Consider the following 19,414-nt stretch of genomic DNA (forward strand, 5'->3'; position numbering starts at 1 on the left):
GTAGATAACAAAGGATCCACCATTCACAATAGGTGATGTCACAGCTCACCTCCTCCTCCTGTACAATGACTGATAACACCTCTATATACAGTAGATAACACAGGATCCACCATTCACAATAGGTGATGTCACAGCTCACCTCCTCCTCCTGTACAATGACTGATAACACCTCTATATACAGTAGATTACATGAGATTCACCAGTCACAATAGGTGATGTCACAGCTCACCTCCTCCTCCTGTACAATGATTGATAACACCTCTATATACAGTACAGTAGATAACACTAGACCAATACACCCACTTGGAAACACCAAAAACCAAATGCTAGAATAAAATTAAAAAACATAAACGTCTATCACTATATTTTATAACTGTCGGCAAATCAATAAACCTATTGTGGAAAACTACGTTGAGATGGAGTGTGCCACAAATGACCCCACTTACTATAAGCAGGAGCCAGTCTCCAGAAATGTCTTCATATTCTTTGAAGGTTGTAAGGATCGCCAACACCAGACACCCGAGGACAATAAGGAACCTGAAAAAAATATATATCACATTTATATATTAATGACTTTATAGTGGCAGGAACAAATTTATATGCTTACTTTTTGAAAGGAAGAGTGACTATTATTCCATTCTTTACACCTCTGATAGATAGAGGTGGAGCGATTTTGACAACATTGATATTGTAGAAATGAAAACTGAATTCTACAATAAAACATTTAATATAAGGCTATGTTCACATTACGGTTCACCCCACATTTGAGACTCCATCTTGGGCATCCATATGTATCCAGAAATACATACTATAGCCCCTGAAGAAGCCATTCACTATAACCCCTGAAGAAGCCATTCACTATAACCCCTGAAGAAGCCATTCACTATAACCCCTGAAGAAGCCATTCACTATAACCCCTGAAGAAGCCATTTACTATAACCCCTGAAGAAGCCATTCACTATAACCCCTGAAGAAGCCATTCACTATAACCCCTGAAGAAGCCATTCACTATAACCCCTGAAGAAGCCATTCACTATAACCCCTGAAGAAGCCATTCACTATACCTCCTGAAGAAGCCATTCACTATAACCCCTGAAGAAGCCATTCACTATAACCCCTGAAGAAGCCATTCACTATAACCCCTGAAGAAGCCATTCACTATAACCCCTGAAGAAGCCATTTACTATAACCCCTGAAGAAGCCATTCACTATAACCCCTGAAGAAGCCATTCACTATAACCCCTGAAGAAGCCATTCACTATAACCCCTGAAGAAGCCATTCACTATAACCCCTGAAGAAGCCATTCACTATAACCCCTGAAGAAGCCATTCACTATACCTCCTGAAGAAGCCATTCACTATAACCCCTGAAGAAGCCATTCACTATAACCCCTGAAGAAGCCATTCACTATACCTCCTGAAGAAGCCATTCACTATAACCCCTGAAGAAGCCATTCACTATAACCCGGGCTGTGGAGTCAGTAAGCCAAATCTCTGACTCCTCAATTTCCATGACTCCGACTCCCTCATACATGGCTCATGTTTAAGTGATAAATTTACTGTAGCACAGATTCATCTCAGCTAAAAGTCTAGACCCTTAGGACAGACATTTATAAGACATTTCATAACTTTCCCAAATTCTTATGAAAAAAATATTCCCCACAAACTGCTTTGAACTATTGTACACAATTTATTATATATTTTAGCAGTCGGTCCATTTTATATCGACTCCAACTCCACCAAAATGGACACTGACTCCGACTCCACAGCCCTGACTATAACCCCTGAAGAAGCCATTCACTATAACCCCTGAAGAAGCCATTCACTATAACCCCTGAAGAAGCCATTCACTCTAACCCCTGAAGAAGCCATTGTAGACTTCGCTTTTATGTCCGACTAAAAGGACAAAATTGTTGGAACTAGGTCTGGCGGAGCACAAAATCAATTATCTACATAACCATAGTGAATTACTCCACAAGGGCTCCGTTGGGATGCTGTCTAAATCCTGATACTCTGGGCGTCAGTCCCTAAAGGCGCCCCAAAAGTGGAGTCAAATATAATCGTAATGTGAGCATAGCCTTATGCTCCATGTATTCTCTGAAAGGAGAAAACCGGCACCTTGTGAAACATTTAACCAGCATTTTACACAGCACTTCATACAACTTTGCATCAAATTTTGTATAATTAAAGAAAAAAAATAATTTTATGTAAGACAAAAGGAGTAATGTAAGAGTAAGTAAACTTTTCTTTTATATGTTATTGTATTGTCCTCCAGGTATTGCAAAATTATGAATATTTGCAATATATTTAATTGCCTTTTTTCCTTACTTGTCTTCCAGACATTGCTGTCACAATTCTTTCACTGTCCCTAATGCTAGGGACCCCTGAGATATCCCTGTTCCCCGGATTACTTTGATGGTGAAGACGCTGGGGCCATGTACCTTGTCTGAGCTCCTGAATCCACACTCAGTCTATTCCCTTCCGCCACCCAGGGAAGAGGGGAGTAGTAGTTTATGGCAATATACCAACCAGACTAACAAGGTAATACAAACAGAGATAAAGCAAAATACCAATCATACAAATATGCTCTCACAAACAACAGAGGGAAACACCGGGAAGTGAAGGAAGGGGAAAAAAACAAAGAAGGAGAAGGAGATGATTTGCACACAACAAAAATCAAGCAACAGTCTTAGATTAATCCACCAAGCGCCTCCTCAAACAACAACACTCCCCCAACTCTTGAACTATGCAGCATGAAGCTACCTCTGGCACTTCCTGATTGTCCAAGCCCGGTATATATAGCAAAGGAAAGTGGCCAACAGTGAACAGCTAAAAGTATCAGCACAAGCAAGCTTCCAGGAGCTCTCAACTGAAACAGATTAACCTCTGCACTTCTAGGAGAAACCTGCACTGTTTAATATGAAGCTGAAGTGCTTCTAATCAGTGCAGGAGTGGGGGAAATCAGACAGCGCGGTCTTCTGGCTCATCTCTGTCGTGATAAACCCATGACAGTACCTCCCCTTCTACCTCCAGAACCTCAGGGCCGGGTTTATCATGGTGTGCCACTTGAAAAGACCGGATCACCCTGACAGCATGGACATCAGATGATGGTACCCACATCCATTCTTCAGGACCGTAACCTTTCCAATGTACTAGATACTGAAGAGGCCGACGAACGAAGCGAGAGACAACGATCTTAGCAATCTCAAACTCCAATTATCATCAACAATGACCGGAGATGGAGGTGGTGGTGATGGTTCAGGTGACACAACATATTTTTTGAGTAGAAACCGGTGAAACACATTATGAATCCCAAAAGTGGGCGGCAAAGCAAGGCGGAAAGCTACAGGATTGACAAGGGCCACAATTTTATAAGGACTGATGAAGCTGGGTCCCAGTTTCCAAGAAGGAACCTTCAACTTAAAGTTCTTCGAGGACAACCACACCAAATCACCAACACACAGGTCCAGACCACCAAACGTCTTCGATCAGCCACACACTTATATTTGAACCCCATCTTCTTCAAATTATTCAAAACCCCTTGCCACACAGATGTAATAGATGATGAAAATCGTTCATCTTCAGGTATTCCTGAGGAACGATTCCTATTAAACGAGCTAAACTGAGGATGAAACCCATATGCCCCGAAGAACGGGGACTTTCCAGTAGACTCATGACAGCGATTATTCACCGCAAATTCAGCTAGAGGTAAGTAAGTAACCCATTCCTCCTGATTCTCAAACACAAAACACCTAATCTCAAGATTCTGGTTAAAACGTTCAGTTTTCCAATTGGACTGTGGATGAAACTCTGAAGAAAACGACAGATGGATCTCCAAACGAGAGCAAAACACTCTCCAAAATTTGGAAATAAATTGTACCCCCCCAATCAGAAACAACAGGTAGCAGGGGCATCCCCCTGAGCCTCTACAATCTCCTTCTCAAGATTGGAGCATATAGACGCAATAACCACCCCTTTTTGTAGTATAGGAGCCGGTTCACAATTATCTCCACCCCCAGGAAAACAACGAGATAAGGCACCCGCCTTGATGTCCTTGTTCCCCGACCCACAGTGTGGAAAATAATTATTTGCTACACTGCCAATTTTGCAAGTTTTCCCACCTACAAAGAATAGGGAGGTCTGTAATTTTTATCGCTGGTACACTTCACCTGTGAGAGACAGAATCTAAAAATACAAAAAACAGAAAATCACAGGATTTTTAAATAATGAAATAGCATTTTATTGCATGAAATAAGTATTTGATCACCTACCAACCAGCAAGAATTCTGGCTCTCACAGACCTGTTAGTTTTTCTTTAAGAAGCCCTCCTACTGTGCACTCATTACCAGTATTGATTGCACCTGTTTGAACTCGTTACCTGCGTAAAAGACACCCGTCCACACACTCAATCACACTCCAACCTTTCCACCATGGCCAAGACCAAAGAGCTGTCTAAGGACACCAGGGACAAAATTGTAGACCTGCACAAGGCTGGGATTGGCTACAGGACAATAGGCAAGCAGCTTGTTGAGAAAACAACAACTGTTGGTGCAATTATTAGAAAATGGAACACAAGATGACTGTTAATTTTCCTTTGTCTTTGGCTCCATGCAAGATTTCACCTCATGGGGTAAGGATGATTCTGAGAAAGGTCAAGAATCAGCCCATAACTACACAGGAGGACCTGGTCAATGACCTGAAGAGAGCTAGAACCACAGTCTCAAACATTGCCGTTAGTAACACACTACGCCGTCATGGATTAAAATCCTACAGGGCACGCACGGTCCCCCTGCTCACACCAGCACATGTTCAGGTCCGTTTGATGTCTACCAATGACCATCTGGATTATCCAGAGGAGGCATGGGAGAAGGTCATGTGGTCAGATGAGACCAAAATAGAACTTTTGGTCTCAATTCCACTCGCCGTGTTTAGAGGAAGAAGAAAGATGAGTACAACCCCAAGAACACCATCCCAACCATGAAGCGTGGTGGGGGAAACATCATACTTTGGGGCTGCTTTTCTACAAAGAGGACAGGACGACTGCACAGTATTGAAGGAAGAATGGATGGGGTCATGTATCGTGAGATTTTGGCCAACAACCTCCTTCCCTCAGTAAGAGCATTGAGGATGGGTCATGGCTGGGTCTTCCAGCATGACAATGACCTGAAACACACAGCCAGGGCAACTAAGGAGTGGCTCCATAAGAAACATTTCAAGGTCCTGGAGTGGCCTAGCCAGTCTCCAGACCTGAACCCAATAGAAAATCTTTGGAGGGAGCTGAAACTCAGTGTAGCCCAGCGACAGCCCCGAAACCTGAAAGATCTGGAGAAGATCTGTATGGAAGAGTGGGCCAAAATCCCTGCTGCAGTGTGTGCAAACCTGGTCAAGAACTACAGGAAACGTCTGACCTCTGTAATTGCAAACAAAGGTTTCTGTACCAAATATTAAGTTCTGTTTTTCTATTGTATCAAATACTTATTTCATGCAATAAAATTCAATTTAATTATGTAAAAATTGCATGCGCTGTGACGAGCGGCTCCGGCCGCACACAGTGAAGCTGGGAACTACACAACTTCACCGAGCACGCGCGGGGAGCTGCTCATCACAGCGCATGCACAGCTCCCAGAGATACAAGTGTGGCTCCCAGAGATACAAGTGCGGCTCCCAAAGATATAAGCGTGGCTGGCCATGACATACTGCGCAAGCACCGAGTACTTATGTCAGCGCAAGCCGGGAACAGAATTCAAATGCATGGGCGGCGCTAACCCTGACAAAATGTGAGGAATCACACCCCTATGACTAAACGAGCAGGTATGATATAAACATATAAAATGTTTTTTACACATTATATTAGCTCCGATTTTAATGAATAAAGCGTGTTAGTGACACACGTTGCATCATTAACAACGCAATGAGGGCAGTTTGGATACTACACAGGACATGACAGGTTCCCTTTAAAGTAAAGTTTTCATGCCTCCCTAAAAACAACAAATTTTTCCCGACCCCCAGAGAACCTGTCAGACAAAGCAATTTTGGGCTCCACTAGAGGTTGCCTGGGAGTCACAGACCCCAAACCTGACGGGTTAGGATGCTGCAAAGCTACCAAGCATAGGTCTGCCACCTCAAGAATAAGTTGATGCAGTTGCCCTGCCAAAGCAGTCACTGGATGCATGGTGGATCAAAAAGAAAAACGGTTATGGCCAGAGTTAATGTCACGACTCTATTGTCGGGTATCCCGGGGCCAGGGGTTCCTTCCCTATCCCTAAGTCTAGGGGTGCCCTAGCTATCCCTGTTCCCACGATTACTTCTGATGGTGAAGACACAGGGGTCATGTACCTTGCTGAGCTCCTCAGTCTGTTCCCTCCACCCACCCAGGGAAGAGGGGAGTAGTAGTGTACGGCAATACACCAACCATACTAACAAGGTAATATGAACAGGGATAAAGTAAAAAAACAATCATATAAATATGCACTCACAAACAGAGGATAACACCAGGGTGTTATGGATGGGGAAAAAAACAAAGAAGAATGAGAGGATTTGCACATAACCAAAACCAAGCAACAGTCTTAGATAAATCCACCAAACACCTCCTCAAACAACTACAAACCACCAACTCCTGAACCATGCAGCAATGAAGCTAACTCTGGCACTTCCTGATTGCCAGAGGTGAGTATAAATAGGAGAGGGAAGTGGCTAACTTTGAACACCTGATAACATCAGCACAAGCAAGCTTCCAGGATCTCTGAACTGAAACATATTAACCCCTGCACTGCTAGGAAAAACCTGCACCATTTAGTATGAAGGTGAAGTGCTTCTAATCAGTGCAGGAGTGGGGGAAATCAGACAGCGGGTTTTTTTGGCTCCTTTCTGTCACAGTAAACCCGTGACAATTGCAGTGCTGTTTCATATCAACAGATCATGCTTCTTTATAAGCTGCTTTCAACTACTGATCTGTCAAGATACATATACTAGTTACAGGGAAGGGGAGGTTTCCCTGTCTGAATAGAGGAGTGGAGAGTAGAGAGGCTCAAAGAGGAGAATTCCCCAACTCTGATTGTAAACAGAGTACAGATCTTTGCTGAGCAGCCAATAAAAGCATCTTGTAAAGGAGCATGAACAACTGCATAGTTTTTGGGAGTGAAGAAGGAAAAATAAGGTAATGAAGAATGTTACAAAAAAGCATAGCTTTGGGTGACTAAATTAACCCCTTTCCGACCTAGTCAATAATAGTATGTAGCTGCACCCTGGGACTTATGGACCAGCTACGTACTATTATGCGCGCTGCGATCGCGCCCGCAGTCCTGCACCGCTCTCGGCACATTAACCCCCGAAATGCTGAAGTCGATTGCAGCATTGCGGGGGCAAGGGAGGAGGTAAGGGCCGATACTTACCTCCTCTCCGGCGTCCAGGGATGTCTGCGGCGGCTCCCGGATGTTGTCATGATGACCCGATGTCGTAATGACAATATCCGGGTAACCAGGAGGCAGGAACTTACTTTGGTCATGCGCAGTGCATGACCAAAGTAACGTCTCCCTGTGTGCAGCGCTGACAGGCTGCATGACATAGGGAGCTGCTGCTCTCTATGCTATACAGCCGATCAGGCTGCAAAAAGTGAAAGTCCCATAGTAGGACAAAGTGTAAAAGAAAAAGAAAGTGTAGGAAAGTAAAAAAATTAAAAAAAAAAAAATATAGAAAAAAATTAAAAAATAATCCCCAAAAAATAAAAATATATTGTACCCATAATATTTATTATGAAAAAAAAAATAAACCAATAAAAGTACACATATTTGGTATCGCTGCGTCCGGAACGACCTGACCTATAAAACTGTCCCACTAGTTAACCCCTTTAGTGACCATGGTAAAAAAAAAAAAAAAAAAAAATTAAGCAAAAAACAATACTTTATCATCATACCGCCAAACAAAAAATGGAATAACACGCGATCAAAAAGACGAATGTAAATAAAAATGGTACCGCTGAAAACGTCATCTCGTTCCGCAAAAAACAAGCCGCCATACAGCTCCATCATCCGAAAAATAAAAAAATTATAGCTTTCAGAATAAAGCGATACAAAAAATTCCTGAGGGGTCTAGTTTCCAAAATGGTGTCACTTGTGGGTGGTTTCCACTGTTCAGGCACATCAGGGGTACATCCGCTAAGTATTCAAGCAAATTTTACATTCAAAAAGTCAAATGGCGCTCCTTCCCTTCCGAACCCTGCCGTGCGGCCAAACAGTGGTTTTCCCCCACATATGGGGTATCTGCGTGCTAAGGGGAAATCGCACAACAAATTTTGGGGTCTATTTTTTCCTGTTACCCCTGGGGTCTAAAATTGGGGTCTAAAGTAACATTTTTGTGAAAAAAGTTAAATGCTAATTTTTTTCTTCCCAATTCCAAAGATTCCTGTGAAGCACCTGAAGGGTTAATAAAGTTCTTGAATGTGATTTTGAGCTCCTTGAGGGGTGCAGTTTTTAGAATGGTGTCACTTTTGGGTATTTTCCGTCATAAAGACCCCTCAAAGTGACTTCAAATGTGATGTGGTCCCTAAAAAAATGGTTTTGTAAATTTTGTTGGAAAAATGAGAAATCGCTGGTCATCTTTTAACCCTTATAGCTCCCTAACAAAAAAAAATTTTGGTTCCAAAATTGTGCTGATGTAAAGTAGACATGTGGGAAATGTTATTTATTAACTCTTTTGTGTGACATATCGCTCTGATTTAAGGGCATTAAAAATTCAAATTTTGAAAATTGCAAAATTTTCTAAATTTTCGCCAAATTTCCGTTTTTTTAACAAATACATGCAAGTGATATCGAAGAAATTTTACCACTATCATGAAGTACAATATGTCACGAAAAAACAATCTCAGAATCAGCGGGATCCGTTGAAGCGTTCCAGAGTAATTACCTCATAAAGTGACAGTGGTCAGAATTGTAAAAATTGGCCTGGTCATTAACGTGCAAACCACCCTCGGGGGTAAAGGGGTTAAAGAAAAGGGTTTAGTTATTCTTCAAAATTTCATGTGTATAGCTAAAAGAAAGACCTAATCAAAACTTAAGGTTGTCCACTACTTTTCACCATTTTCTTTCTTCTGCTCTCTGAACTAAAGCTTGAAAAAGTAAGAATTTTCTAAATACATTTTTTTTTACTTATCTTGACCTATTCCCGCTTGGCATATATTTATCATTTAATCCTGACTGTCAACTTTGCTCTGTCCTGCAAACTGTAAAGGAAAAAAACTACGAAAGTCACTGTGACTCTGCCGCAACGGGGCTGTAGAAGGTCACATATGAAAATATCCCATGCGAGAAAAATATTGCACTGTTTTGCTTTTACAGGTTCTTTGCTTTGCAGTAAGTCCACGTAAAATGCGGAATGCCTTCTCAGATATCAAACATTCAAAGTTTTCCCCAAAATGCAGAAATTCATAGATTGTTCCACAGATATGAGATGAATAGATAGACGATAGACAGTCCAATTAATTTACAATTTCCAAGCAGGACTCGGCTCATTAACTCATCCTCATTTAGGCTGAATACCGCCTATTAGTGAATCAGCACCTCTGTTACCGCAGAGTATCACTCTGCGTAGTCTTTTGGGAGACTTGTCAAGGTTTGTTAGTTATCTCTCCAATTAAGCCAGCAGGGCACAAGAGAACATGGAGACTTTAACCTAACACCTATTCTGCTGCTGCCGCGAAAAGGAAATTAAATTTTACTCTGATACAACACATTATCAAAGAAGTCATCATGTGTCGCCAAGTAGTGTACAAAAATATAACCACGTGAGTGTGAATAGGCAGATAGGACTACAGCTCTCACTGCTGTCTGCAGGAATCTGGCTGTATAGCTGCAATATTAGAGTATCTATATTCTTGTACATAGGAACAGTATTATAGCAGTTATATTCTTGTACATAGGGGCAGTATTATAGTAGTTATATTCTTGTACATAGGGCAGTATTATAGTAGTTATATTCTTGTACATAGGAGCAGTATTATAGTAGTTATATTCTTGTACATAGGGGCAGTATTATAGCAGTTATATTCTTGTACATAGGGCAGTATTATAGTAGTTATATTCTTGTACATAGGAGCAGTATTATAGTAGTTATATTCTTGTACATAGGGCAGTATTATAGTAGTTATATTCTTGTACATAGGGGCACTATTATAGCAGTTATATTCTTGTACATAGGGGGCAGTATTATAGTAGTTATATTCTTGTACATAGGGGCAGTATTATAGCAGTTATATTCTTGTACATAGGGCAGTATTATAGTAGTTATATTCTTGTACATAGGAGCAGTATTATAGTAGTTATAATCTTGTACATAGGGCAGTATTATAGTAGTTATATTCTTGTACATAGGGGCACTATTATAGCAGTTATATTCTTGTACATAGGGGGCAGTATTATAGTAGTTATATTCTTGTACATAGGGGCAGTATTATAGCAGTTATATTCTTGTACATAGGGCACTATTATAGTAGTTATATTCTTGTACATAGGAGCAGTATTATAGTAGTTATATTCTTGTACATAGGGCAGTATTATAGTACTTATATTCTTGTACATAGGGGCAGTATTATAGTAGTTACATTCTTGTACATAGGGGGCAGTATTATAGTAGTTATATTCTTGTACATAGGGGCAGTATTATAGCAGTTATATTCTTGTACATAGGGCAGTATTATAGTAGTTATATTCTTGTACATAGGGGCAGTATTATAGCAGTTATATTCTTGTACATAGGAGCAGTATTATAGTAGATATATTCTTGCACATAGGGGCAGTACTATAGCAGTTATATTCTTGTACATAGGGGCAGTATTATAGCAGTTATATTCTTGTACATAGGAGCAGTATTATAGTAGTTATATTCTTGTACATAGGGCAGTATTATAGTAGTTATATTCTTGTACATAGGATCAGTATTATAGTAGTTATATTCTTATATATAGGTACAGTATTATAGTAGTTATATTCTTATACATAGGAGCAGTATTATAGTAGTTATATTCTTGTACACAGGGGGGCAGTATTATAGTAGCTATATTCCTGTACATAGGGGGCAGTATTATAGCAGTTATAATCTTGTACATAGGGGACAGTATTATAGTAGTTATATTCTTGTACATAGGAGCAGTATTATAGTAGTTATATTCTTGTATATAGGGGCGGTATTATAGTAGTTATATTCTTGTACATAGGGGCAGTATTATAGTAGTTATATTCTTGAACATAGGGCAGTATTATAGTAGTTATATTCTTGTACATAGGAGGCAGTATTATAGTAGTTATATTCTTCTATATAGGAGCAGTATTATAGTAGTTATCTTCTTGTACATAGGAGCAGTATTATAGTAGTTATATTCTTGTACATAGGAGCAGTATTATAGTAGTTATATTCTTGTACATAGGAGCAGTATTATAGTAGTTATATTCTTGTACATACTGCAGTATTATAATAGTTATATTCTTGTACATAGGGGCAGTATTATAGCAGTTATATTCTTGTACATAGGAGCAGTATTATAGCAGTTATATTCTTGTACATAGGGGCAGTATTATAGCAGTTATATTCTTGTACGTAGGAGCAGTATTATAGTAGTTATATTCTTGTACATAGGGCAGTATTATAGTAGTTATATTCTTGTACATAGGATCAGTATTATAGTAGTTATATTCTTAAATATAGGTACAGTATTATAGTAGTTATATTCTTGTACATAGGAGCAGTATTATAGTAGTTATATTCTTGTACACAGGGGGCAGTATTATAGTAGTTATATTCCTGTACATAGGGGGCAGTATTATAGCAGTTATAATCTTGTACATAGGGGACAGTATTATAGTAGTTATATTCTTGTACATAGGGAGCAGTATTATAGTAGTTATATTCTTGTACATAGGAGACAGTATTATAGTAGTTATATTCCTGTATTTGAGAGCAGTATTATAGTAGTTATATTCTTGCACTTAGGGAGCAGTATTATACTAGTTATATTCTTGTACATAGGAGACAGTATTATAGTAGTTATATTCCTGTACATGAGAGCAGTATTATAGTAGTTATATTCTTGCACATAGGAGCAGTATTATAGTAGTTATATCCTTATACATAGGGGCAGTATTATAGTAGTTATATTCTTGTATATAGGGAGCAGTATTATAGTAGTTATATTCTTGTACATAGGGGACAGTATTATAATAGTTATATTCTTGTACATAGGGGACAGTATTATAATAGTTATATTCTTGTAGATAGGAGACAGTATTATAGTAGTCATATTCTTGTACATAGGGGCAGTATTATAGTAGTTATATTCTTGTACATAGGGGCAATATTAGAGTAGTTATATTCTTGTACATAGGTGGTATATTATAGTAATCATATTCTTGTACATAGGGGCAGTATTATACTAGTTATATTCTTGTACATAGAGGCAGTATTATAGTAGTTATATTCTTGTACATAGGAGCAGTATTATAGTAGTTATATTCTTGTACATAGAGGCAGTATTATAGTAGTTATCTTCTTGTACATAGGGGCAGTATTATAGTAGTTATATTCTTGTATATAGGAGCAGTATTATACTAGTTATATTCTTGTACATGGGAGCAGTATAATAGTAGTTATATTCTTGTACATAGGAGCAGTATTATAGCAGTTATAATCTTGTACTTAGGGGCAGTATAATACTAGTTATATTCTTGTACATGGGAGCAGTATAATAGTAGTTATATTTTTGTACATAGGAGCAGTATTATAGTAGTTATATTCTTGTACATAGGAGCAGTATTATAGTAGTTATATTCTTGTACATAGGGGTAGTATTATAGTAGTTATATTCTTGTACATAGGAGCAGTATTATAGTAGTTATATTCTTGTACATAGGAGGCAGTATTATAGTAGTTATATTCTTGTACATAGGAACAGTATTATACTAGTTATATTCTTGCACATAAGAGCAGTATTATAGTAGTTATATTCTTGCACATAGGGATCAGTATTATACTAGTTATATTCTTGTACATAAGAGCAGTATTATAGTAGTTATATTCTTGTATATAGGGGCAGTATTATAGTAGTTATATTTGTGTACATCGGAGCAGTATTATAGTAGTTATATTTGTGTACAGAGAAGCAGAATTAATCTAGTTATATTCTTGTGCATAGGGGCAGTATTATAATAGTTATATTCTTGTACATAGGGGACAGTATTATAGTAGTTATATTCTTGTATATAGGAGCAGTATTATAGTAATTATATTCTTGTACATAGGGAGCAGTATTATAGTAGTTTTATTCTTGCATATAGGAGTAGTATTATAGTAGTTATATTCTTGTACATAGGGGTAGTATTATAGTAGTTATACTCTTGTACATAGGGGCAGTATTATAATAGTTATATTCTTGTATATAGGGGGCAGTATTAAAGTAGTTATATTCTTGTACATAGGACCAGTTTTATAGTAGTTATATTCTTGTACATAGGGGCAGTATTATAGTAGTTATATTCTTGTACATAGGATCAGTATTATAGTAGTTATATTCTTGTACATAGGGGCAGTATTATAGTAGTTATATTCTTGTACATAGGGGCAGTATTATAGTAGTTATATTCTTGTACATAGGGGCAGTATTATAATAGTTATATTCTTGTACATAGGAGCAGTATAATAGTAGTTATATTCTTGTACATAGGACCAGTTTTATAGTAGTTATATTTTTGCACATAGGAGCAGTATTATAGAAGTTATATTCTTGTACATAAGAGCAGTATTATAGTAGCTATATTCTTGTACATTGGAACAGTATTATTATAGTTATATTGTTGTACGTAGAGGGCAGTATTATAGTAGTTATATTCTTGTACATAGAAGCAGTATTATAGTTGAGAAAAAGAAGGTACATCCAGCACTGGGTCCTCATAAAAAATTCTTCTCTATTGAAAATCCATGAAAAACTCCAGACAGAGTAATAGCATACGCGTTTTAGACATGTATGCAATGACTAAGGACGTAACCGTCTGAAACGCGTATGTGATTACTCTATCTGGAGCTTTTTATGGATTTGAAATAAAGAAGAATTTTTTAGGAGGACCCAGTGCTGGCTGTACCTTCTTTTTCTCTTCATTGTTCCTTGCTATACTACAAGACCGTCCATACAGAGGAGATCCTCGGTCCATGGGTGAGCTGAATACTAGGTTACCGCAAGGTTTCCTATGACTTTCACAGTATTATAGTAGCTATATTCTTGTACATAGGAGCAGTATTATAGTAGTTATATTCTTGTACACAGGGGGCAGTATTATAGTAGTTATATTCCTGTACATAGGTGGCAGTATTATAGTAGTTATAATCTTGTACATAGGGGACAGTATTATAGTAGTTATATTCTTGCACATAGGGAGCAGTATTATAGTACTTATATTCTTGTACATAGGAGCAGTGTTACAGTAGTTATATTCTTGTACACAAGGGCAGTATTATAGTAGTAATATTCTTGTACATAGGAGCAGTAATATAGTAGTTATATTCTTGCACATAGGGGACAGTATTATAGTAGTTATATTCCTGTATATAGGAGCAGTATTATACTAGTTATATTCTTGTACATAGGAGCAGTATTATAGTAGTTATAGTCTTGCACATAGGGAGCAGTATTATACTAGTTATATTCTTGTACATAGGGGCAGTATTATAGTAGTTATAATCTTGTACATAGGAGCAGTATTATAGTAGTTATATTCCTGTACATAGGAGCAGTATTATACTAGTTATATTCTTGTACATGGGAGCAGTATTATAGTAGTTATATTCTTGTACATAGGAGCAGTATTATAGTAGTTATATTCTTGTGCATAGAAGCAGTATTATAGTAGCTATATTCTTGTACATAAAAGCAGTATTATAGTAGTTATATTCTTGTACACAGGGGGCAGTATTATAGTAGTTATATTCCTGTACATAGGAGGCAGTATTATAGTAGTTATAATCTTGTACATAGGGGACAGTATTATAGTAGCTATAATCTTGCACATAGGGAGCAGTATTATACTAGTTATATTCTTGCACATAGGGAGCAGTATTATACTAGTTATATTCTTGTACATAATGGCAGTATTATAGTAGTTATATTCTTGTACATAGGAGCAGTATTATAGTGGTTATAATCTTGTACATAGGAGCAGTATTATAGTAGCTATATTCCTGTACATAGGAGCAGTATTATAGTAGTTATATTCTTGTACATGGGAGCGGTATTATAGTAGTTATATTCTTGCACATAGGGAGCAGTATTATACTAGTTATATTCTTGTACATAGGGGCAGTATTATAGTAGTTATAATCTTGTACATAGGAGCAGTATTATAGTAGTTATATTCCTGTACATAGGAGCAGTATTATGCCAGTTATATTCTTGTACATGGGAGCAGTATTATAGTAGTTATATTCTTGTACATAGGAGCAGTATTATAGTAGTTATATTCTTGTGCATAGAAGCAGTATTATAGTAGCTATATTCTTGTACATAGAAGTAGTATTATAGTAGTTATAGTCTTGTACACAGGGGGCAGTATTATAGTAGTTATATTCCTGTACTTAGGAGGCAGTATTATAGTAGTTATAATCTTGTACATAGGGGACAGTATTATAGTAGCTATAATCTTGCACATAGGGAGCAGTATTATACTAGTTATATTCTTGTACATAGGAGCAGTATTATAGTAGTTATAATCTTGTACATAGGAGCAGTATTATAGTAGCTATATTCCTGTACATAGGAGCAGTATTATAGTAGTTATATTCTTGTATATGGGAGCAGTATTATAGTAGTTATATTTGTGTACAGAGCAGCAGAATTATACTAGTTATATTCTTGCACATAGGGAGCAGTATTATAGTAGTTATATTCTTGAACATAGGGGCAGTATTATAGTAGTTAATATTCTTGTACATAGGAGCAGTATTATAGTAGTTATATTCTTGCACATAGGGGACAGTATTATAGTAGTTATATTCCTGTACATAGGAGCAGTATTGTACTAGTTATATTCTTGTACATAGGAGCAGTATTATAGTAGTTATATTCTTGCACATAGGGAGCAGTATTATACTAGTTATATTCTTGTACATAGGGGCAGTATTATACTAGTTATAATCTTGTACATAGGAGCAGTATTATAGTAGTTATATTCCTGTACATAGGAGCAGTATTATACTAGTTATATTCTTGTACATGGGAGCAGTATTATAGCAGTTATATTCTTGTACATAGGAGCAGTATTATAGTAGTTATATTCTTGTGCATAGAAGCAGTATTATAGTTTTTATATTCTTGTACACAGGGGGCAGTATTATAGTAGTTATAATCTTGTACATAGGGGACAGTATTATAGTAGCTATAATCTTGCACATAGGGAGCAGTATTATACTAGTTATATTCTTGCACATAGGGAGCAATATTATACTAGTTATATTCTTGTACATAATGGCAGTATTATAGTAGTTATATTCTTGTACATAGGAGCAGTATTATAGAATGTATAATCCTCTACATAGGAGAAGTATTATAGTAGCTATATTCCTGTACATAGGAGCAGTATTATAGTAGTTATATTCTTGTATATGGGAGCGGTATTATAGTAGTTATATTCTTGTAGATAGGAGCAGTATTATAGTAGTTATATTTGTGTACAGAGCAGCAGAATTATACTAGTTATATTCTTGTACCTTAGGGCAGTATTATAATAGTTATATTCTTGCACATAGGGAGCAGTATTATAGTAGTTATATTCTTGTACATAGGGGCTGTATTATAGTAGTTATATTCTTGTACGTAGGAGCAGTATTATAGTAGTTATATTCTTGTACATAGGGGACAGTATTATAGTAGTTATATTGTTGTACATAGGTGGCAGTATTATAGTAGTTATAATCTTGTACATATGAGCAGTATTATAGTAGTTATATTCTTGTACATAGGGGCAGTATTATAGTAGTTATAATTTTGTACATAAAGGCAGTATTATAGTAATTATATTCTTGTACATGGGAGCAGTATTATAGCAGTTATATTCTTGTACATAGGAGCAGTATTATAGTAGTTATATTCTTGTACATAGGAACAGTATTATAGTAGTTATATTCTTGCACATAAGAGCAGTATTATAGTAGTTATATTCTTGTTCATAGGGGCAGTATTATAGTAGTTATATTCTTGCACATTGGGGGAGCATTATAGAAGTTATATTCTTGTACATAGCAGCAGTATTATTGAAGCTATATTCTTGTACAAAAGAGCAGTATTATAGTAGTTATATTCTTGTACATAGGGGCAGTATTATAGTAGTTATATTTGTGTACAGAGCAGCAGAATTATACTAGTTATATTCTTGTACATAGGGGCAGTATTATAATAGTTATATTCTTGCACATAGGGAGCAGTATTATAGTAGTTATATTCTTGCACATAGGGGCAGTATTATAGTAGTTATATTCTTGTACATAGGAGCAGTATTATAGTAGTTATATTCTTGTACATAGGGGACAGTATTATAGAAGTTATATTCCTGTACATAGGAGCAGTATTATACTAGTTATATTCTTGTACATAGGTGGCAGGATTATAGTAGCTATAATCTTGCACATAGGGAGCAGTATTATACTAGTTATATTCTTGCACATAGGTAGCAGTATTATACTAGTTATATTCTTGTACATAGGGGCAGTATTATAGTAGTTATGTTCTTGTACATAGGAGCAGTATTATAGTAGTTATAATCTTGTACATAGGAGCAGTATTATAGTAGTTATATTCCTATACATAGGAGCAGTATTATAGTAGCTATATTCTTGTACATAGGAGCAGTATTATATTAGTTATATTCTTGTACACAGGGGAGCAGTATTATAGTAGTTACATTCCTGTACATAGGTGGCAGTATTATTGTAGTTATAATCTTGTACATAGGGGACAGTATTATAGTAGCTATAATCTGGCACATAGGGAGCAGTATTATACTAGTTATATTCTTGCACATAGGGAGCAGTATTATACTAGTTATATTCTTGTACATAGGGGCAGTATTATAGTAGTTATATTCTTGTACATAGGAGCAGTATTATAGTAGTTATATTCTTGTACATAGGGGGCAGTATTATAGTAGCTATATTCTTGTACATAGGAGCAGTATTATAGTAGTTATATTCTTGTACATAGGGGGCAGTATTATAGTAGTTATAATCTTGTACAAAGGGGACAGTATTATAGTAGCTATAATCTGGCACATAGGGAGCAGTATTATACTAGTTATATTCTTGCACATAGGGAGCAGTATTATACTAGTTATATTCTTGTACATAGGGGCAGTATTATAGTAGTTATATTCTTGTACATAGGAGCAGTATTATAGTAGTTATATTCTTGTACATAGGGAGCAGTATTATAGTAGTTATATTCTTGTACATAGGAGCAGTATTATAGTAGTTATATTCTTGTATATAGGTGCAGTATTATAGTAGTTATATCCTTGTACATAGGAGGCAGTATTATAGTAGTTATATTCTTATATATAGGGGCTGTATTATAGTAGTTATATTCTTATACATAGGGTACAGTGTTATAATAGTTATATTCTTGTACATAGGGGCAGTATTATAGTAGTTATATTCTTGTACATAGGAGCAGTATTATAGTAGTTATATTCTTGTACATAGGGGACAGTATTATAGTAGTTATATTCTTGTACATAGGAGCAGTATTATAGTAGTTATATTCTTGTGCATAGGGGCAGTATTATAGTAGTTATATTCTTATACATAGGGTACAGTATTATAATAGTTATATTCTTGTACATAGGAGCAGTATTATAGTAGCTATATTCTTTTACATAGGAGCAGTATTATAGTAGTTATATTCTTGTTCATAGGGGGCAGTATTATAGTAGTTATATTCTTGTACATAGGGGCAGTATTATAGTAGTTCTATTCTTTTACATAGAGGCAGTATTGTAGTAGTTATATTCTTGTACATAGGAGCAGTATTATGTAGTTATATTCTTGTACATAGGGGACAGTATTATAGTAGTTATATTCTTGTACATAGGTGCAGTATTATAGTAGTTATATTCTTCTACATAGGAGCAGTATTATAGTATTTATATTCTTCTATATAGGAGCAGTATTATAGTAGTTATATTCTTGTTCATAGGGGGCAGTATTATAGTAGTTATATTCTTGTACATAGGGGCAGTATTATAGTAGTTCTATTCTTGTACATAGAGGCAGTATTATAGTAGTTATATTCTTGTACATAGGGGCAGTATTATAGTAGTTATATTCTTGTACATAGGAGCAGTATTATGTAGTTATATTCTTGTACATAGGAGCAGTATTATAGTAGTTATGT

At 36.6% G+C, this 19,414-nt stretch overlaps 1 protein-coding gene across 2 annotated transcripts in view; it reads right to left on the minus strand.

Annotated features, from left to right (window-relative positions):
* The window catches only part of KCNQ3 (potassium voltage-gated channel subfamily Q member 3), a 292,615-nt gene that overhangs the window by 98,868 nt on the left and 174,333 nt on the right, over nt 1-19,414 (minus strand). For both annotated transcript variants that reach the window (XM_073679902.1, XM_073679901.1), the window contains exon 2: nt 447-537. In XM_073679902.1, the coding sequence (XP_073536003.1) occupies nt 447-537 (91 nt within the window). The remainder of the gene's footprint in view (nt 1-446; nt 538-19,414) is intronic.

The sequence above is a fragment of the Phyllobates terribilis genome, unplaced genomic scaffold (genome assembly GCF_046119375.1).
Source record: "Phyllobates terribilis strain yellow unplaced genomic scaffold, ASM4611937v1 Scaffold_4__5_contigs__length_816908805, whole genome shotgun sequence".
NCBI lineage: Eukaryota > Metazoa > Chordata > Amphibia > Anura > Dendrobatidae > Phyllobates > Phyllobates terribilis.